The sequence below is a fragment of the Pristiophorus japonicus genome, chromosome 8 (genome assembly GCF_044704955.1).
Source record: "Pristiophorus japonicus isolate sPriJap1 chromosome 8, sPriJap1.hap1, whole genome shotgun sequence".
Lineage (NCBI taxonomy): Eukaryota > Metazoa > Chordata > Chondrichthyes > Pristiophoridae > Pristiophorus > Pristiophorus japonicus.
In genome coordinates, this window is record NC_091984.1 from 36,601,154 (window position 1) to 36,623,182 (window position 22,029).

At 43.6% G+C, this 22,029-nt stretch overlaps 1 protein-coding gene across 1 annotated transcript in view; it reads left to right on the forward strand.

The window, feature by feature from the left end:
- mpl (MPL proto-oncogene, thrombopoietin receptor) overlaps nt 1–20,994 on the forward strand; it is a 40,297-nt gene extending 19,303 nt beyond the window's left edge. The window contains exons 7-12 of the mRNA XM_070886041.1: nt 9,637–9,812; nt 11,178–11,326; nt 14,012–14,171; nt 15,558–15,648; nt 16,946–17,033; nt 20,377–20,994. Coding sequence (XP_070742142.1) covers nt 9,637–9,812; nt 11,178–11,326; nt 14,012–14,171; nt 15,558–15,648; nt 16,946–17,033; nt 20,377–20,994 — 1,282 coding nt within the window. The remainder of the gene's footprint in view (nt 1–9,636; nt 9,813–11,177; nt 11,327–14,011; nt 14,172–15,557; nt 15,649–16,945; nt 17,034–20,376) is intronic.
- The last annotated feature ends 1,035 nt before the right edge of the window (nt 20,995–22,029 follow it).

Genomic DNA, 22,029 nt, shown 5'->3' on the forward strand with positions numbered 1-22,029 from the left:
TACATTGGCTACCCTCCACTCCATAGGAACTGATCCAGAGTCAATGGAATGTTGGAAAATGACTGTCAATGCATCCGCTATTTTCAAGGCCACCTCCTTAAGTACTCTGGGATGCAGTCGATCAGGCCCTGGGGATTTATTGGCCTTCAATCCCATCAATTTCCCCAACACAATTTCCCGACTAATAAGGATTTCCCTCAGTTCCTCCTCCTTACTAGACCCTCTGACCCCTTTTATAACCGGAAGGTTGTTAGTGTCCTCCTTAGTGAATACCGAACCAAAGTACTTGTTCAATTGGTCCGCCATTTCTTTGTTCCCCGTTATGGCTTCCCCTGATTCTGACTGCAGGGGACCTACGTTTGTCTTTACTAACCTTTTTCTCTTTACATATCTATAGAAACTTTTGCAATCCGTCTTAATGTTCCCTGCAAGCTTCTTCTCGTACTCCATTTTCCCTGTCCTAATCAAACCCTTTGTCCTCCATGAGGGTAATCTTTGTGTGGAGGCGGAAGATGCTGGTAGGGTTCTTAATGAATACTTTGCATCTGTTTTCACAAAGGAGCGGCTGCAGAGCATTCTGGAGAGGGAGGGTGAACAGCCAGTTGTCGTGGTACATGTAGGTACCAACGATATGGGTAAGAAGCGGGAAGAGGTCCTACAAGCTGAATTTAAGGAGCTAGGAGATAAATTAAAAAGTAGGACCTCAAAGGTAGTAATCACTGGATTGCTACCAGTGCCACGTGCTAATCAGAGTAGAGGGAGCAGGATAGTTAGAATAAATACTTGGCTTGAGCAGTGGTGCAAGAGGGTGGGATTCAAATTCCTGGGACATTGGAACTAGTTCTGGGTGAAGTGGGACCTGTACAAAAGGGATGGTTTGCACTTGGGCAGGACTGGAACTGATGTCCTGGGGGTAACATTTGAAAATGCAGTTCGGGAGTGTTTAAACTAATGTGACAGGGGGATGGGAACCTATGCAGCGAGATAGGGCAAAGTGATATGGAGCCAGAATCTGCTGGTAGAAAGGTAAAAATCAAAAATGGAAGGCCAAGTAAACAAAAGCAAGAAACAAAAAGGGCCAAACGACATCATAATTATAAAAGGACAAAGGGTGTTAAAAAAACAAGCCTGAAGGCTTCGTGTCTTAATGCAAGGAGTATCTGTAATAAGGTGGATGAATTAACTGTGCAAATAGATGTTAACAGATATGATGTGATTGGGATTACAGAGACGTGGCTCTAGGATGATCAGGGCTGGGAACTCAACATCCAGGGGTATTCACCATTCAGGAAGGATAGAATAAAAGGAAAAGGAGGTGGGGTAGCATTGCTGGTTAAAGAGGAGATTAATGCAATAGTTAGGAAAGACATTAGCTTGGATGATGTGGAATCTATATGGATAGAGCTGCAGAACACCAAAGGGCAAAAAACGTTAATGGGAGTTGTGTACAGACCTCCAAACAGTAGTAGTGATGTCGGGGAGGGCATCAAACAGGAAATTAGGGGTGCAGCAGTTATCATGGGTGACTTTAATATGCATATAGATTGGGCTAACCAAACTGGAAGCAATATGGTGGAGGAGGATTTCCTGGAGTGCATAAGGGATGGTTTTCTAGACCAATATGTCAAGGAACCAACTAGGGGGGAGGCCATATTAGACTGGGTATTGTGTAATGAGAGAGGATTAATTAGCAATCTCGTTGTGCGAGGCCCCTTGGGGAAGCGTGACCATAATATGGTGGAATTCTACATTAGGATGGAGAATGAAAGAGTTCATTCAGAGACCATGGTCCAGAACTTAAAGAAGGGTAACTTTGAAGGTAATGAGGCATGAATTGGCTAGGATAGATTGGCGAATTACACTTAAGGGGTTGACTGTGGATGGGCAGTGGCAGACATTTAGAGACCGCATGGATGAACTACAACAATTGTACATCCCTGTCTGGCGTAAAAATAAAAAAGGGAAGGTGGCTCAACCATGGCTATCAAGGGAAATCAGGGATAGTATTAAAGCCAAGGAAGTGGGATACAAATTGACCAGAAATAGCAGTGAACCCGGGGACTGGGAGAAATTTAGAACTCAGCAGAGGAGGACAAAGGGTTTGATTAGGGCAGGGAAAATAGAGTACGAGAGTAAGCTTGCAGGGAACATTAAGATGGACTGCAAAAGTTTCTATAGATATGTAAAGAGAAAAAGGTTAGTAAAGACAAACGTAGGTCCCCTGCAGTCAGAATCAGGGGAAGCCATAACGGGGAACAAAGAAATGGCAGACCAATTGAACAAGTAATTTGGTTCGATATTCACTAAGGAGGACACAAACAACCTTCCGGATATAAAAGGGGTCAGAGGGTCTAGTAAGAAGGAGAAACTGAGGGAAATCCTTATTAGTCGGAAAATTGTGTTGGGGAAATTGATGGGATTGAAGGCCGATAAATCCCCAGGGCCTGATGGACTGCATCCCAGAGTACTTAAGGAGGTGGCCTTGGAAATAGCGGATGCATTGACAGTCATTTACCAACATTCCATAGACTCTGGATCAGTTCCCCCTATGGAGTGGAGGGTAGCCAATGTAACCCCACTTTTTAAAAAAGGAGGGAGAGAGAAAACAGGGAATTATAGACCGGTCAGCCTGACCTCGGTAGTGGGTAAGATGATGGAATCAATTATTAAGGATGTCATAGCAGCGCATTTGGAAAGAGGTGATATGATAGGTCCAAGTCAGCATGGACTTGTGAAAGGGAAATCATGCTTGACAAATCTTCTGGAATTTTTTGAGGATGTTTCCAGTAGAGTGGACAAGGGAGAACCAGTTGATGTGGTATATTTGGACTTTCAGAAGGCTTTCGACAAAGTCCCACACAAGAGATTAATGTGCAATGTTAAAGCACGTGGGATTGGGGGTAGTGTGCTGACGTGGATTGAAAACTGGTTGTCAGACAGGAAGCAAAGAGTAGGAGTAAATGGGTACTTTTCAGAATGGCAGGCAGTGACTAGTGGGGCCCCAGCTGTTTACATTGTACATTAATGATTTCGATGAGGGGATTAAATGTAGTATCTCCAAATTTGCGGATGACACTAAGTTGGGTGGCAGTGTGAGCTGCAAGGAGGATGCTATGAGGCTGCAGAGTGACTTGGATAGGTTAGGTGAGTGGGCAAATGCATGGCAGATGAAGTATAATGTGGATAAATGTGAGCTTATCCACTTTGGTGGTAAAAACAGAGAGACAGACTATTATCTGAATGGTGACAGATTAGGAAAAGGGGAGGTGCAACGAGACCTGGGTGTCATGGTACATCAGTCATTGAAGGTTGGCATGCAGGTATAGCAGGCGGTTAAGAAAGCAAATGGCATGTTGGCCTTCATAGCGAGGGGATTTGAGTACAGGGGCAGGGAGGTGTTACTACAGTTGTACAGGGCCTTGGTGAGGCTACACAGTTTTGGTCTCCTAACTTGAGGAAGGACCTTCTTGCTATTGAGGGAGTGCAGCGAAGGTTCACCAGGCTGATTCCCGGGATGGCGGGAATGACATATCAAGAAAGACTGGATCAACTGGGCTTGTATTCACTGGGGTTCAGAAGAATGAGAGGGGATCTGATAGAAACATTTAAAATTCTGATGGGTTTAGACAGGTTAGATGCAGGAAGAATGTTCCCAATGTTGGGGAAGTCCAGAACCAGGGGTCACAGTCTAAGGATAAGGGGTAAGCCATTTAGGACCGAGATGAGGAGAAACTTCTTCACCCAGAGAGTGGTGAACCTGTGGAACTCTCTACCACAGAAAGTTGTTGGGGCAATTCACTAAATATATTCAAAAAGGAGTTAGATGTAGTCCTTACTACTAGGGGGATCAAGGGGTATGGCGAGAAAGCAGGAATGGGGTACTGAAGTTGCATGTTCAGCCATGAACTCATTGAATGACGGTGCAGGCTCGAAGGGCCGAATGGCCTACTCTTGCAGCTATTTTCTATGTTTCTATGTTTCCAAGAGGTAATGCAGAGACTGTTATAGAGGTGGAGTGTGATATTCTGGATTAAATAAATATAGTGAGAGAGGAAGTATTAAGGGGGTGAGCAGCTTTGAAAGTAGATAAGTCCCCAGGCCCGGATGAAATGCATCCCAGGCTGTTAAGCAAAGTAAAAGAAGAATTAGCATACGCCTTGATCATCATTTTCCATTCCTCTTTGGATCTGGGCATGGTGTCGGAGGATTGGAGGACTGCTAATGTAGTACCCTTGTTTAAGAAGGGGAAAAGGGATAGGCCGAGTAATTACAGGCCTGTCAGCCTAACCTCAGTGGTGGGAAAATTATTGGGAAAAATCCTGAAAGACAGGATAAATCTGTATTTGGATAGGCAAGGATGAATTAAGGACAATCAGCACGGATTTGTTAAGGGAAGATCGTGTTTGACTAACCTGATTGAATTTTTTGAGGAGGTAACTGCTGTGTATCTGTAAAGCATGCACTCCCATGTTCCGCAACCAGGGAGCTCATCCCCTGAAGTCCCAAGGGATCCCAGCATCCCTTGGGAGCACTGTATATAAGCCAGCCCCTAAGGCCTGTCCCTCACTCTGGAGTGTCTTAATAAAGATGAGGTCACTGTTACTTTAACTTCCATGTGTGCAGCCTCATCTGTGTTAGGAACACAACAACTGCCGACGAGAATACGAATCCAACACAAAGATGCAGCAAACTGTGGGCATCCTGGAGAAGTTCTCGGAGGGTGAGGACTGGGAAGCCTATGTCGAACGGCTTGACCAGTACTTTGTAGCCAACAAGCAGGATGGAGAAGGAAGCGCTGCTAAAAGGAGAGCGGTCCTCCTCACAGTCTGTGGGGCACCGACCTACAGCCTCATGAAGAATCTTCTGGCTCCGATGAAACCCACAGATAAGTCGTATGAGGAGCTGTGCACACTGGTTTGGGAGCATCTTATCCCGAGGGAGAGCGTGCTGATGGCCAGGTATCAGCTCTACACGTGCCAGCGATCTGAAGGTCAGGAAGTGGCGAGCTACGTTGCCGAGCTAAGGCGACTTGCAGGACAATGTGAGTTTGATGGCTACCCGGAACAAATGCTCAGAGACTTTTTTGTACTGGGCATTGGCCATGAGACCATCCTACGGAAACTTTTGACTGTAGAGACACCGATCCTCAGTAAGGCCATTGCGATAGCACAGGCGTTTATGTCCACCAGTGATAACACCAAACAAATCTCTCAGCACACAAGTGCTAGCAATGTTCACAAATTAACTGGAACGGTGTTTACGAGCAGAAATGTACAGGACAGAACCCACGAGTCTGCAACTGCCAGCAGGCCTCATGTGATCCAGATGACTCAGAGTCCCCAACAAAGGATGAATGCAAGGCAATTCACACCTTGTTGGCGTTGTGGAGGCCTCCATTCAGCCTATTCATGCCGCTTCAAAGGGTATGTTTGCAAGAGCTGTGGAACAATGGGGCACCTCCAACGAGCTTGCAAACGAGCTGCAAGCTCGGCAAAACCTGCTAACCACCACGTGGCAGAGGAAGATCAGTCCATGGTGGATCAAAGCAACTTCAAGCCTCAAAGAGAGGAGGCAGATGCTGAAGTACATGGGGTGCACACATTTTCGACAAGTAATTGCTTTTGAGAAAGCCAGAAACATTTTATGCTCCAACAAGCTGCTTGTATTGTACAATCCATGTAAAAGCCTTATGCTAGCATATGACGCGTCGTCGTACGGAGTCGGGTGTGTATTACAACAAACTAACGTTGCGGGGAAGTTGCAACCTGTCGCCTATGCTTCCAGGAGCTGGTCTAAGGCCGAGAGGGCCTACAGCATGATTGAGAAAGAGGCATTAGCGTGTGTGTTTGGGGTAAAGAAAATGCATCAATACCTGTTTGGCCTCAAATTTGAGCTGGAAACTGATCACAAGCCCCTCACATCCCTGTGCCCTTAGGGGCCAAAAACAAGCCAGGCCAGCTAGGGCACAGCCAACACACCAGAACAGACATTTGTACCGAGGCGGTCCACCAAGGAAAGAAAGGCTCCCGACCGCCTCATCTTGTAAATAGTTTTCACTTTGACTTTGGGGGGGGAGTGATGTTTATCTGTAAAGCATGCACTCCCATGTTCTGCCACCAGTGAGCTCATCCCTGAAGTCCCAAGGGATCCCAGCATCCCTTGGGAGCATTGTATATAAGCTGGCTCCTAAGGCCTGTTCCTCACTCTGGAGTGTCTTATTATAGACTGAGGTCACTGTTACTTTAACCTCCCTGTGTGCAGCCTCATCTGTGTTAGGAACACAATAGTAACCAAGAGGGTCGATGAGGGTAGTGCGTACGATGTAATATATATGGACTTTAGCAAGGCTTTTGATAAGGTCCCGCATGGTAGACTGGTCATGAAGGTTAAAGCCCATGGGATCCAAGGAAAAGTCGCAAGTTGGATCCAAAATTGTGACTGGAAGTATGTTTCCAATGGCATTCCACAGGGCTCTGTATTGGGCCCCTTGCTTTTTGTGGTATATATCAATGATTTAGATTTGACTATAGGGAGTATGATTAAGAAGTTTGCAGACGACACTAAAATTGGCTGTGTGGTTGATAATGAAAAGGAAAGTCATGGGCTACAGGAGGATATTAATCTACTGGTCAGGTGGGCAGAGCAGTGGCAAATGGAATTTAATTCAGAGAAATGTGAGGTGATGCACTTTGGGAGGGCTAATAAGGAAAGGGTATACACATTAAGCGGTAGGCCACTTAATCGTGAAGCTGAACAAAGGGACCTTGGAGTACTTGTCCACAGATCCCTGAAAGTAGCAGGCCAGGTGGATAAGGTGGTTAAGAAGGCATACGGAATGCTTGCCTTTATTTGCCGAGGCATAGAATATAAAAGCAGGGAGATAATGCTTAAATTGTACAATACTTTGATGAGGCCACAACTGGAGTACTGCATGCAGTTCTGGTCGCCGTATTGTAGGAAGGACGTGATTGCACTAGCGAGGATGCAGAGAAGATTTGCTAGGATGCTGCCTGGAATGGAGAATCTTAGTTATGAGGACAGATTGGATAGGCCTGGTTTGTTCTCATTGGAACAGAGGAGGTTGAGAGGAGAGGTATACAAAATATTGAGGGGCCTGGACATAGTCGATAGTAAGGGTCTATTACCATTGGTAGAGGGGTCTATTACGAGAGGGCATAGTTTTAAGGTGGTTGGTGAAAGGTTTAGAGGGGATTTGAGAGGGGGGCTTCTTTACACAGAGGATTGTGGGGATCTGGAACTCACTGCCTGGAAGAGTGGTGGATGCAGAAACCCTCACCACTTTTAAGACATGGTTGGATGGGCACTTGAAGTGCCATAACCTGCAGGGTTACGGGCCTAGAGCTGGTAATTGGGATTGGACTGAATGACCTTTTATTGAACGGCGCAGATATAATGGTAAGTACTGCAGGAAATAGAATATGGCCAGGGTGATCTCCTGGACTAGTTTCGATCGCCTGGATGAGTCGGAGAGGAATTTTCCCAGATTTTTTTCTCCCTAAATTGGTCTGGGTTTTTATCTGGTTTTTGCCTCTCCTAGGAGATCACATGGCTCTGGTTGGGGTGGAGTCATGTAGATACTTTCAGTATAAGGGATGTCGCAGTTGTGTGGGAGGTGGACTGGTTGGGCTGGGTGCTCTTTGCCTTTCCGTCATTATTCATAGGTTTATATGTAACCTTTAGGGCTGCTGATCAAGGGCCGTGCGGCTCTTTGTCAGCCGGCGCAGACACGATGGGCCGAAATGGCCTACTTCTGCGGTGTAAATTTCTATGTTTCGATGTTTCTATGTTTCTAAGGTGGATGCAGAGAGGATCTTTCCACCAATGGGGGAGACTAGAACTAGAGGGCATGGACTTAGAATAAGGGGCCGCCCATTTAAAACAGAGATGGGGAGAAACTTCTTCTCTCAGAGGGTTGTAAATCTGTGGAATTTGCTGTGAAAGCTGGGACATTGAATAAATTTAAGACAGAAATAGACAGTTTCTTAAACGATAAGGAGATAAGGGGTTATAGGGAGCAGGCAGGGAAGTGGACCTGAGTCCATGATCAGATCAGCCCCCATCATCATCTTCATCATAGGCAGTCCCTCGAACCAAGGATGACTTGCTTCCACATCAAAACGTTCACAGGTGTTTCAATGATGGACCTAATATTCCAGGTCCGAACTAAATCTTGAAGGGTGGAAGATGCCTGTGCTTAGATTTTTTTAACATGTGGTGACCGTTGCACACCAGCCACCACACAGGCTTGACAGAGCTAGGTCTTGGTGCAGTAGCAAGGATTAACCAAGACGACTGGAGACTAGCTCTGCTGCACGGACCTAGTGTGCACACATATCGCAGTGTGGGCTGGCCCGTGCTGCCCCTGGACCCTCGCCTCTTCTAGGCCCCGAATTCGCGCCTCTCCTGGGCCCCGATCACGTCCCTCTACAGTCTCTCGCTGCTCCTTCGCCCCAATCTCGCCGCTCCTGATGTACCTGCCCATGCTCCAATCACCGGCCTGGACCTTGGTGACGTCCCTTTTCACTGCCGTTGCTCTCCTGCTCCCTGGAGCGGGCTAGGCTGTCACACTGCTCCTTCCGCTCCCCGGCCTGCTCCGATGGTGTTCGGATCAGCCATGATCTTATTGAATGGTGGAGTAGGCTCGAGGGGCCGTATGGCTTACTCCTGCTCCTATTTCTTATGTTCTTATGTTCTTAACTCTCTGTTGGAGGAAACTGTTCTGATTTCCTATGGCCAGCTCTATGAAGCCATCTCTTTGCCCCCTATGCCCTGTTCTCTCAAGGTATCACTATTAACCTATGGTCCAGATTAAAAATGTAATTTTATGTAATTAGTTCCTCTTACAGCATGGAAAGGTAAGGAAAGTCTCTAAGTGGCTCTCTCATATGTTTGAAAAGGGAGTTCAAGGAACTCATTTTTACAATTGGAGCAGCTAGTAAAAAAGTCTTCTCTGTTTGAACTGCGAGTCATACTTCTATAGGCATGTACAGAGTGTCGTTGTGGTCAACATTAAGGAAAATGGAGCAAATGTGCAAGTGGTCAATAAAAATGACAACAGGCTCTCTAAGGTCAATAATAGTGAGAGCGCAGATTCTTCTCTTGGACAGTAAGGGGACGAATCCAGAGTGCCTCCGTGTGGTCAGTAGCGGGTATAAGTGACGGGCTGAAAATACATACTTGATACTCAGATGTTGAGCTCACACTTAACTCCAGCCTGGAGAGGAGTGTGAAAGCTGCTATAATAAGTTATGTGATATATCGGAATGCTATGGGTAGAGGTGAGGAGTATATCAGAGCGTATTATAGAAATGGGCATGTACCCTCTCTGTGGTTTCCCTCCTAAATGGCAGGCTTTATTTCCATATACTAATGAGGGTGGTCGTACAGCTACTAGTTGATCTGCCTGTTGCTCAATAAGTAATTTGACGATGTATGCAGTTTGCAACATTTCCTATTTCTATGCTTGTGCAACTCATACCAAAAATAAATGAGAAGACAGAGCTGGGTAAGTGACTAATCGCTAATTTTGTCAAAGATTTATGAGCAGGCATCTAATTGTTTTGTGATTTGTATTTTGCTGCAGTTTGTTTAACAAGTCATTTATTTTCCTGTCAGAGCGGCAGAGTGGAAAATATGCAGCAATCAAAGAAAAGCTACCACAGGTGATGCCATCACTTACCACTGCATGATTGCAACATCAGAAGTCAATATGACTGTCATTATCATTAATGCATCCTATCCACATCACATGCAGACGTTTTATAAAAAGCCCTTCAGGACTGAAAATGTTGGTAAGTGAGAAGATTAGTTACCATGGATTCTGTAACATTCAATAGACCACACCTGTCTACAGCACACATAATTACCGTAATCCTGTGCTGTCTCTGTTGTAGTAACCATTTCTCCCCCTTCCCAGCACACATTTACTTTAATTTCAGGGAGTAGATTTGCACCTAGATCCTACTTCGCAATGCTATAAAATAAAAAAAAGAAAAAGACTTATATTTCTGTGGCATCTTTCACGACTACCAGACATCTCAAAGTGCTTTACAGCCAATGAAGGACTTTTTTGGAGTGTAGTCACTGTTGTAATGTGGGAAACGCAGCAGCCAAATTGCACACAGCAAACTCCCACAAACAGCAATGTGATAATGACCAGACAAGCTGCAAGACAAACAATGCTAGCTTAAACAGGGCAGAGACCCAGCACAACTGGGTGCTATTCCAATTTCCACCACAAATCTCTACCTGCCCTGAATGAGCCTCAGATCTGCCAGAAGGTTTGCAGATTTTCAGGGCTATTATTTTTACCTTGAGAGTACATTCCAATTGTCTCTTAATATTGCGAAGCATCATACTTCTAAAATTAGGCCGTGTGACAAATTATAAGTGGCTGCTGCAGGCCTCAGGCTACATGCCTGTGATTTCCTATGATGCACTCCCTGTAAGCTTGGCTCCTCGCTGGGCGCTCAGAATGACACGTCTCCATCAATACCACTTCTTGCACAGCTAACACTCTCTGTCCTCCACATGCTCTCTGGCTCCTACCCCACTCACCTGGTTTTATCTGCTCCTTTGCTTCAGAGATACCCTTGTTGCTGTTTACTCTTTCTTCCACTCTGGCTGCCGCTGTCTTCTGCCTGCCTCAATGGGCATCCTATGCTCTCTTGCTTTTTTATGTTCATCTTCTCTTTTGTAGCCTCCAGCAGCTTAACTCTATTTCCACCTCTAACCTATCTATTTGATCACCTTCTGCATTTCCTCTACAATTCAGCACTCACCTGTGCGACTTTGTGGCATGGCCCATCTACGTGTAGTAGTTCTTGTCTTCAAATTCTCTGTTGGACACTCTTCCTACTTAATCTGCCAACCTCCACACACCACGCATTACATACCACCTAATTTCCTCACCTTATTTCCAGCACTTAAATCTTCTCTATCACGTTTAAAGAGTTGCCTAGATTTTCTATGTTAAAATTAATGATATTAATATTGTTTGAAAATATATGCAAAGGAGGTGGTCCCTTTCATTCTAGGCGAGTGCTGATGTTAAACATCTACAGTAACTAAGCTAAAGGGTTTCTTGAAACAGTTTCCTTAACTGTTAATATAATAAAACTAATATAATGTTTTTCCTTTTTATTTAAACCTCATAGTTCGTCCTGATCCCCCGAGAATAGTGAAGACTGATATCAGCACAGCTGGTGGGAAACTACGCCTCTTTTGGGAGCCACCAATCAGGAAGCTCCTGGGGCAAATGGTTTATCAGATCAGATACTCCGAGGAAAATGGCACTGACTGGAAGGTGAGTGGATCAGTGGGTGGGGTCAAATTTTACTTCCATCACCTGCCGGTTACGGTAAAAGCCTCAAAATGGAATCGGTAGCCTTACCATCCCGTTAACAGCAATAACGAGCCTGGCACCATTTTAAAAGAGACCTACCACTTTGTGCCCAAATGCCCAGTGGTCTCGGGCTGTACCCCCCCTGTATCATTTGAGGTCAGAACTGGTCAGAACATGCTCCTCCGGGCTACACAAAAGTAATGTGGCCTGGATTCCCCCCTTCTCCCACACATACCTAGCTGGCAGTTGGGGCGGTCCAATTGTGGAAGGCCTCAATCCAGCAAGTTGCCTGTTTGGTGCCCAGCATCTCGCCGGCCCGGTGTTAATGTGGCCGGTGCCTTAAAATCGCGGGTGCCTCTTCGCCGGGGATAAAGGTGATCGGTCAGCATGTTCCGACCATTGGTCGCCCAAAATCCATCCTGGTGAGTGGGACACAGGTGAGCCAGTAAGCCAAGGAAAGGTGTGTCAGTAGTTGGACACAGGGGAAAGGGGACAAAGGGCTGGGTGAAAGAGTAATGTGGAAGATGTGATGGGTAAATGTAAAAACACATTGTTGGGGGTAGGGGGAGGAGGGGGATAGTATCAGTAGCTTGTTATTTTCTGTAAATTCTGTTTTATAAATAAAAGAAGATGGAATTCGGAGAGCCATCCCCCAGCAACTGCAAACACCCCCACATAAGACTGACAGCATTGATGCATTTCTAGATCAGAATGTTTCCTGCTTAGTGAGATTCTCCATTTAAATATCAGTCACAGTCACCCTCCAGTCTCTGACCATTTTGAATAATTTCCCATATGGTAATGACTGTGTGAATAAACCTGCGACTGAGACTGATTTGTGACCACGTGAAGCAATCAGTACTAATAGCAACTTCTGGTGCTGGAGAGGACTGGTGAACTGGTTAATGTTTTTAGAGGCTTTTGAAGATTAGACAATAGCTCATGTAATTGGACTTTTAACATGAATCAAAGAATTACAGATGAGCTAAGTTAAATCAGTGGTGGAGAAGATGTCCAATGAATCTTACTGTACTGTCAAATGAATGCGGCCAAAGTGGGAAGTCATCATCATGTTCACCTCACAAATTTACTAGGATCCTTTGAGTAGGTAACAAAATCAGTTTACGAGAGTTATGCATTCTCATGAGGCATTTAATAAAGATCTACAGAGTAAGTTCAGCAATCGCACATTTGCAGTGAAGGAACACATTCAGAGGAAGCGCAGTTCAAAGTTAGGGCTAAAATAGTGTAGTGCTGATTCACTGGCCCACATTTCCTTTAAACGTGGCCCCCTGCTGGGTGTTTAGCTCCCCAAAGAAAGCATCAGATCACTGAATTTTCCCTTACCATTAAGATTTTTGTACTAGATAAATGTACATATAATTAATAGTAAAATTGTCTTGATTCAAAATTGGTTAGACATAAAAAGCAAAAGGTGATGGTAATTGGATAAGGCTGTCAGTGAGATGCAGTGACAACTGTGGTTCCAAGCACACTGTTATTGGTCTACTCATATTTGATACAAAGGGATCTTTCTGTTCAGGTGCTCTGTTCTGGGAGGACACATAGCATTCTACTCAAGTCTATTCCACTCAAGGAAGTTGGTACACCATGATCTTACTCCCTGAGACAGATGATATGAGTCTGCAGCATGCTTACTCCATGTGAAGATGATGTTATGAATCTGTAATGCTTGATTATTCCTTGAGAAATATAATGCTCATCTTCCGCATATTTATCACCAACACAGAGTTGCCTGATACTTTAGCAATTAGCCGCACGTGGCTAATTGGGAAACAGATGTAGCTAACTGCATTTCTGATTAGTAAATAAAAAATGAATAAAAGACACCGTTGTTGGGCATATAATTGCAAAATATATATTCGCATGATGTATGCATGTGAACTTTAACCTTTTTGGCCTAGAATTCATCTCGGGCAGAGGTGCAAAACGGGCAATATCGGATCGGCTGCCCGTTATCCACAGTGCCTGGTATTCGGCTCCCTTACAGTCAATGGAACGGAATATCCGGTGCTGCGTATAACGGGGGCCGATCCAATACCGATAATTTTGCAGCACCGCCGGAGATGAATTTCTAGGCCTATGTGCTCAGATGAAAAGCAGAGTGTGCATATGTGTTTGGATCGTTGTGAATGTGTTTACCTGTTTGGTTACTGAATCATTACAGATGCTTGTTAAATAAATGCAAATATGTGAAGTACTTTACTTGCATTGTCTGAGGTTACGAAACGAGCTTTCTCCTAAAATTAGCGCATGTGGCAAAGTGATGTCACCATAGCCACACCTGCGATGAGGCGGCAATCTCTATTGGACAACACCGCGCTGGACGCGGATGACTTGAGTTGACAGCTCTTTCATTATGTCTGAAGAAGATGCTGATTGACAGCAGCACTGAGCTTACTTATGTGAGTTTATAGCACAACGGTTAAGATGATGTGAGTTGGCAACACATGGCTCAAATAATACCAAGACAAATATTTCAAAAAGTAGAAAGCAACAAACATAGAAAGTATTAGAGCTTGTGCCTTATCTCAGTGAGTCACTGTCAGCCTGATAGTCAATATAGTCAATGAAAGTAAAGGCTGGCTTGGACGATGCTTAGAATTTCCTGGTATTCTTTTTTAGACACTACTTATCCAGAAGCCATTGCACAGTGAGGTGTTGGACCTTCCCCACAGTAAAACATATTATATGCAACTCAGAGCCAAACCCAATGGAGTCACATACAGAGGATACTGGAGCAGCTGGTCAGACACTTTCACTGCAACAATCCCAGGCTTTATGAGTAAGTGTGCCATACTCCCAATCCAGCAATGCTGATATTATTGTCAAGACATGCTCTGGACTTTATTATAATTTGTCATGCTTATGCTTAAGAGAACTTCTTCCAAAATGTTTTTGTTCTGAAATGCAAAAAACGAGTAACAATTCCTTGTAAATTTTGGCCCCACAATTCCTGGGTTCAGACAGGCAGAAAATCCAATTTATAGTTAGAAACATAGAAACATAGAAAATAGGAGGCCATTCGGCCCTTCGAGCTTGCACCGCCATTCAATAAGATCATGGCTGATCATTCACCTCAGTACCCCTTTCCCGCTTTCTCTCCATACCCCTTGATCCCTTTAGCCATAAGGGCCATATCTAACTCCCTCTTGAATATATCCAATGAACTGGCATCAGTTGGGAGGAGTGAGAAATTGGGATTCCACCACATTTAGACTGGCCTTTTAAATTCTGATGGGGGGAACCATGGGTGGATCTTCCGCCTACATCAAGGGGACATATCTGGGGGAGTTCCCAGGTCTCCCCAGGAAATTCCAGCCTTTACGCTTTCCTTAGGTCTCAGTAGAACTCAATCCAACTGGGAGCTGGCATGAGCACTACTGATGCCCCAGTAAAAGCCCAAGAAGTTTTTGAGAGAAAGCTCATTTTTACATTTTGCATGGCTCCCCTTGGAGCTGAAGACATTCTTATCTTTATTCAGCCCGGAGATGGGCCTCGGGCTCCCCCAGCAGAGTGACTGTGAGCCATTCTGCTGTCTGGTCGATGGATCGGGCAAGTGATGAAGTGTTCTTGCAGATCCCCCACCCGCCTCCGCCTCAGTCATATAAATAACCCTCTTTCCAGGATTTGGGAGAGGATCTCTGGCTTGGGGATAGAGCAATTGGAGTTCTCTTCTGCCACACTTATGCTGGTGGAGCGGACCTCCATTGAAGCAGGTGTAACCCTTTAATTTCTCATTCAAAGGACAGGATCTCTGAAAATGCAGAACTCCCTCAGTACTGCACTGCATTGAAGCCTAAAGTATGTACTAAAGTCTTTGAACCCCCGAGCTGACACAAAGTCGAGTAAGTTACTAACTAAGCTAAGTTTTCAAAGCCTCAAAGCTGCCGATATTAAAGATCCCATAGCAGTATTCAAGTAGAGCAAGGAATTCTCCTGGTGTCAAGGCTAAAATTTTTCCTCAACCAACCCTACCAAAAACAGATTAACTGGTCAATTGTTGTGCTGTTTGTGATATCTTGTTGGAGGGGATAGCTGCTACATTTCCTACATAACAATATTTACTGCACCTCAAAATAATTTGTTATATGCAGCTCTGAGTGACATGATAAGGTGCTGTATAAATGCCAATATTTTTCTCTCTAACTCAAATCCCTTTTTCTGATAGGTCCGACTGCAGTGTCTCTTGTTACTGGTGTGGCACTTCTGTTGGCGATAGCACTTTTTGTGTCCCATCTCATCTTTCCAAATGTCTACAGGTATCAGTAACAATATATTCAGGCAAACCTCATTCAGAATCTCCTTAACATGGAGTTAGAGGGGCCAATCTATCTCTCCACATACAAAGGATAAATCAGTGGAACATTAGAAAACTGTGGATAAGGAGTGTGTCACTGCGCTCAACTTTATATAGTTTGATGGATCGTACCCCTCAATTTCTGATCCAAGCAATCAGGGACACAGCCACAGCCCACAAAAATCAAGCACACCCACTTTTGGCTGTTATACAAATTAAGAATGGTACTTACTATTTTAATAAAATTATACTACAAAAAGTAGGATTAAAAACTGAAATTAAAAATTACATTAGCAGGCTGAATGAATAGTGCACCCGAGGATGTTGCCAATCTGGTGACCTAAAATATACTGCCAAGTGGTCAGACCTCCTCAAGGGTGTAGTCTCCAATGGTTTTTGGCTTCACACCAGCTGCACTATAACTGCAATGTTAGCAAAGAGCAATCAGGCTCATCAGCACTTCTCCAAAAATAAAACGTTTTCTCTCATTTTCACGCCAGAGCTAGCACTGTAATGTGACAACTTGAAAGCATGACTCATCACAAACCAGCGTGTGCAGTTCGAGGTTGCAATATTCAATGTATTATATTTTTAAGGAGCGCATTAGCAGCTTGGGGATTACTGTAGTGGGGAGTGGTCCTATTCATTGAAGGATTGTCAGTACTCAGGGAGTAATCAATACTCAGACAGCATTTAGTATTGTGGGTTATTTGGTAATGATGGGATTTGCAGCATTTAGAAAGCAATAATTTCAGTCCTTGAATTTAAAATTCTCATCCTTGTATTCAAATCCCTCCATGGCCTCGCCCCTCCATATCAACCCTACAACTATCTGAGAACTCTGCGTTCCTTCAATTTTTCTTTCACCTGACCATTGGCGGCTATGGCCTCAGCTGACTAGGCCCCAAGCTCTGAATTCCTTCCCTAAGTCTCTCTGCCTCTCCATCTCTCCCTCGCCTCCTTTAAGATGCTCTCTCTTCTGCTTTAAGACGCTCCTTAAAACCTACTTCTTACCTGTTCTAATACCTCCTTACGTGGCTCGGGAGTCAAGCTTTGTCTGATAATGCTTCTGTGAAGCGCCTTGGGACATTTTACTACATTAAAGGTGCGAAATAAATACAAGTTGTTGTTGTTTTGAGGGTATTTAGTAGTAAGAGAGTATTCAGTAATCAGAAGATAATCAGTACCGAGAGGAGACAATGATGTACCTTTCCCAAAAAATATTAACTTTTTTAACTATCGTGTTATTTCTTTGTCAGTAATGTGAAGAAGAAACTGTGGCCACAGATTCCAAACCTGGAAAGGCTGCTGGAAGGATATCTCACCGATTTTCAGAAACACTCCCAAGTAAGGCGAAAGTTTCGTAATACAAACAATACACATCTTCAGAACTGTTGTGGGATGGATCAGAATCTCCTTTTGAGCTTAGAGGGAAACAGCTTGTAACTGAGGCACAGGAGTAGCAGCTAAATTTTCAATTTATCTCTATAATGAAGAAGGGATTACTTTCTGAGGGTGAAGGAATGGTGGAGATATTAAACAAATACTTTGCCTAACAGAAGAGTGTGATAGTGGATACATTGGAGGAAGTGGAGCAATTAGATAGAATCACTATAGATAAGGAAGTAGTATTGAACAAATTGGGGGAACTGAAAGTAGAGAAGTCACCTAGTCCTAACTGTTGTCTTTAGCTACTCTGATAATGACTCCACGAGGCAATATATTATACTTAAACTGTAGTGAACTTAGTCCATTTAATATAACTCCAGAGTGAGTATCACACCTGGTGGCCTGCCTTTTATACTAGGCCTGGCACACCTGTACAGGTAGCCAACAAATCTCCCACTGCAGTGCCCTCTGGTGGTACACCTTAGTGACCATACAGCTGGTGTACAAGTTTCCCATAGTAGTGCCCTCTAGTGGCACATCATATGTAATAGTACAAGCAGTAAACATGTTTGGATACATGACACTAACGACACACATCCTAACATGGAGAATGAAATCGCAGAGGCTCTGAGCACAATCTTTTAATCATCCTTAGATATGGGAGCTGTTCCCGAGGACTGGAAGTTTGTCAATGTAACCGTCTGTTCAAGAAGGGAGAAAGGGATAAACCAGGCAACTGTAGACCAGTCAGCCTAACATCAACTGTGGATGAACTTCTGTAATAGGGGAAAAACTTGAATAAATGGCTAGTCAGGAAGGATTTGTAAAAGGCAAGTTGTGTCTAACAAATGTTAGAGTTCCTGGAGGGAATACTGGAGTGTATTGATAAAGGAAATGCCGGTTGTGTATATGAATTTTTAAAAGGTGCTTTATAAGGTGCCACATAGGAGACTTGCTGACAAATAACATGCATGGTATTAAAGGGAATGTGGCAGCATGGATAGGAAGTTAGCTGGAGCACAGGAAACATAAGCAGCGGTGTCTCCCAGAGCTCAATGTTGGGACCAGTGCTCTTCTCAATATATAAATCTTCTTGACTTGGCTATCAGGAGCATAATATCAACATTTGCAGATGACACAAAAATAGTAACCATGGTTAACTATTAAGAAGACTTATGTGACTTCAGGAAGATGTAAATATTTATGTGGAATTCTCTGCCCCAGAGAGGTTGGGTCATTGAATAGATTTAAGGCAGAGATAGACAGATTTTTGAGCGATAAGGGAATAAAGGATTATGGAGAGCGGGCAGAGAAGTGGAGCTGAGTCCATGATCAGATCAGCCATGATCCTATTGAATGGCGGAGCAGGCTCGAGGGGCCATATGGCCTACTCCTGCACCTATTTCTTATGTTCTTATGTAAATATGTTAATAGATTGCACAGTTATATGTTAGATGAAATGTAATGTAGATAAATGTGAGTTAATACATTTAGGGACGTAGAATAAGGAGAAAAATTTAAACTAAATGATAAAACTTTGAAAGCAATAGAAGAGCAGGGAGACTCAAATGTACAAATCTTTAAAAGTGGGAGAACAAGTTGATAAAGCTGTAAAAATGCATACGGGATCCTAGCTTTTATAAATAGAGTTGTCACAGAAACATTGAGCACAAAGGTAAACTGGTAATGCTAAAACGTCCCAAAGTGATTCTCAGGAGCATTAGAAAACAAAATTTGACACTGGGCCATGTAAGGAGATACTTTTTCATATAGTTTAAGGACAGGTTTGAAAGAGCATCTTAAAGGAGGGGAGAGAGGTGGAAAGGCTTAGAGAGGGAATTCCAGAGCTTAGGGCCCAGGCAGCTGAAGGCACAACAAATCATTGGTTAGGCCACAGTTACAATATTATTTCAAATTTAGGGCACTCTACTTTCAGAGTAGATCCTAAACTAAGCCCTCCCTCCCCAAATCCATCAGGATTGTTTTACTTTAATCACTAATGTATGAAAAAAGGTTGATGTGAGTATGAAACAAGAAAATATGTTTTATATTTGTACTGATTTTTGTAATTGTTAGCTACCAGGGGCCAACATACCGACATAGCTCCTGGTTCAGCACAAATAACTTCTCCAAATCTAACCCCTTCATTTATTTCATGATTTAAAATATTGGATCAGTGTTTCCTTGACGGAGTGGCGTATACATGCACTACGATAGTGATGCTGATCCGCACAGGCCCGGGAGTTCCTGTCTTCAATCCCTGGACTGCGTTAAGTTGGCTGATCGAAGCAGGTCCAGTTAGACAACCAGTGCTGCAACTGGCCTCAGTGCCCTTGAGCTAATGAAAGGAAAAATCAGGAAATGCTTACTGCATTCAAGTATTTTTCTGATTCAAGAAACCTCTTGGGTGCTTCTAATGTTCAAGGGAAAGGGACGATGAGAAAGTATTAGCGTCTGATGTCCATATTTCACCATCTCCTGAACAGATCTCTTTATAAAAAATAAGGGCAGATAACTAGCCTTAGTGTTTCCAGAGTAGGGACGAAATCATCTGTCAGGGTCACTACATAGTGACCACCTGCTCCACAAACATACAAACAATGACAGACAGAGAAAGACTGTCTGGTCCATCGAGCCTGTCCCACACAATTGCGATACCCTATGTGTCACAACATATACACTCCACCCCACCTGAAACCATATGATCTCCTGGGAGATGCAAAAAAACAGGTAAAAAACCCAGGCCAATTTGGAAAAGAAAAGATCTGTGAAATTCTTCTCCGCCCCATCTAGGCAATCGAAACTAATCCAGGAGATCACTCTGGACTTGAAATCCCTGCTGTACCTACCTTCTGTAAGAGGTGATCTCCACCACAGCCAGAAACAAATCCAGCTTTCGCTTGAAAGAGTTCAGTGAGCCTGCAACCACCACATGAAATGGCAGCTTGTTCCAGAGATCTGCTATTCTCTGGGAAAAGAATCACCTCCTGATGTCTAACCTAAAACAACTTAAATGTGGGACCCCTGGTCCTGCCTAACCTATTTAATGAAATAAACTGTCAACTGGTACTCTGTCTATTCCCTTCATTATCTTATAAACCTCAATCAGATCCCCCTCATTGTCTACGCTGCTCTAAGGTATAGAGTCCACATAAAAAATAACCCTTGGGTGAGGTACTGAAGGATCAACACTCATGGAACTTTACCCTAACAAGATCCATGGCTTCAATGCAACAAATCCTTGAGGAAAAAAATAGAAGAAAAATAAAATTACAAAAGATGTATCCTTTTCTGTTCACAGCCTTTGCAGCCCACTTGTGACAAACCTGTTGATGATGAGCTCCTCCCTTCAGTTCTGGAAATCATATCTGAGGTAAATGAAAATGACAACACAAAATGTGTGGAAAAGCAAGAGGATGCTTGTCAGAAACATCATTTCAGCGAATCCCCCACCGCCAAGCAACACAGGGAGATGTCAAATCATGAATCTGAGAGTTCCAACAACTCCAGTCAGAATTATATTTTTTTGGATCTTCAAGACTCATCATTATCTCTTCCTCAGGAAGATATCAACTTTCACAAGAGAGACAAAACTAGTCCATTGCAGGATTCTCAGTCACGAATGTGGCCTGTTGCCACTGACACAAAGAGTCGTACAGGACATATCCAGAATGACATCAATTGGAACAAGCAGTTCTCATCAGTGCAGCCAATTAATATCACTGGCATGAAGCAACAACACCCAACATCATTGGTCAGTTATGATGACATGTTCCATCTCTTTGGTCATTTGCATTTCCCAGTGACATTTGATTATCGATCAATGAGTGCAACAGACATTTCAAACCATTCGTATCTCCTACTTTCTGATTTGGAACCAGATATTTTTTCACGACAGTGCTCAATGGCCAAAGAATAAAAACATCTCGACAAGTATACAATAACATGCAGGCAACATAAAATAAGCTTCGGCAGTGAAGAATTAAGTCACCAAATAGATTACTTGTGCTAATCTGTGTGGTCTGCTATTCCTTTGCATACAGTTGCTAACCTCAATAATCCACTTAAATGCTTATCTCAGTTTATCAATCATATGGAAAGACTTAATTAAGGTTTCCTTTCATTGTCAATTAAAGAACCATTCTCCCACCTCACTGTCACATGGTGCAGTAGCTCTTAATCTATCTGACCATGACATCTATGAAAATGAGTTGGAACCAGACACAGGTACGCTCATTCCTCTGTACACACCAAACATAAACCTTGACATAACATACAGTATTGGGGAAACATTTGACTTTGTCCTCCCATAGGAGGACCCCACTGGCTGCCACAATATATTGGAAATTATGGTGAGCTTTGCTTGATTTTCCAACCATTAATCTAAATAGTTGGAAAATTGTGCAAAACGTGTACCTGAATTTTTTTTATGTACATTGGGTTCACAAGGCTCCGCCCCAGAACCAAGTTAGTAAATTACCCCTTGTTTTGTCATCTTTAAGACAAAATTACATCTCCAGGAACTGTGCATGCTACTATAGAGAAACCTAAGGGGCACTTTTTTAATATCTTAGCAGGTGAGCAACACTAACATGACTGCACCTATTACCCATCCCTAGTGCTCCCTGAGAGCAGTGGTGCAAAGTGGTTTCTCCCAGAGTCAGGTTCGGTCCTAACTCTGGATTTAGATTACACAAACAAAGTGTTATGCAAGGCAGGAACTGCTTCACACTAGCACAAAACTTTTTGTGTAAATGAAACTTTAACTTCATAGCCTCTTAACAGTGAAGCGAGAATAAAATTTTTACACCATCCTTTGAGAAATTACCTTGTCAGTGACATCAAGTCGCCATCATTCCTGCTTTTGTATCAAGTCTGATATAAAGCCTGATCCTCAGTTGCTGGTTCTAACCGTTCAATGGGCTGACACCTGAAGATGTGCAATGGTCACAGT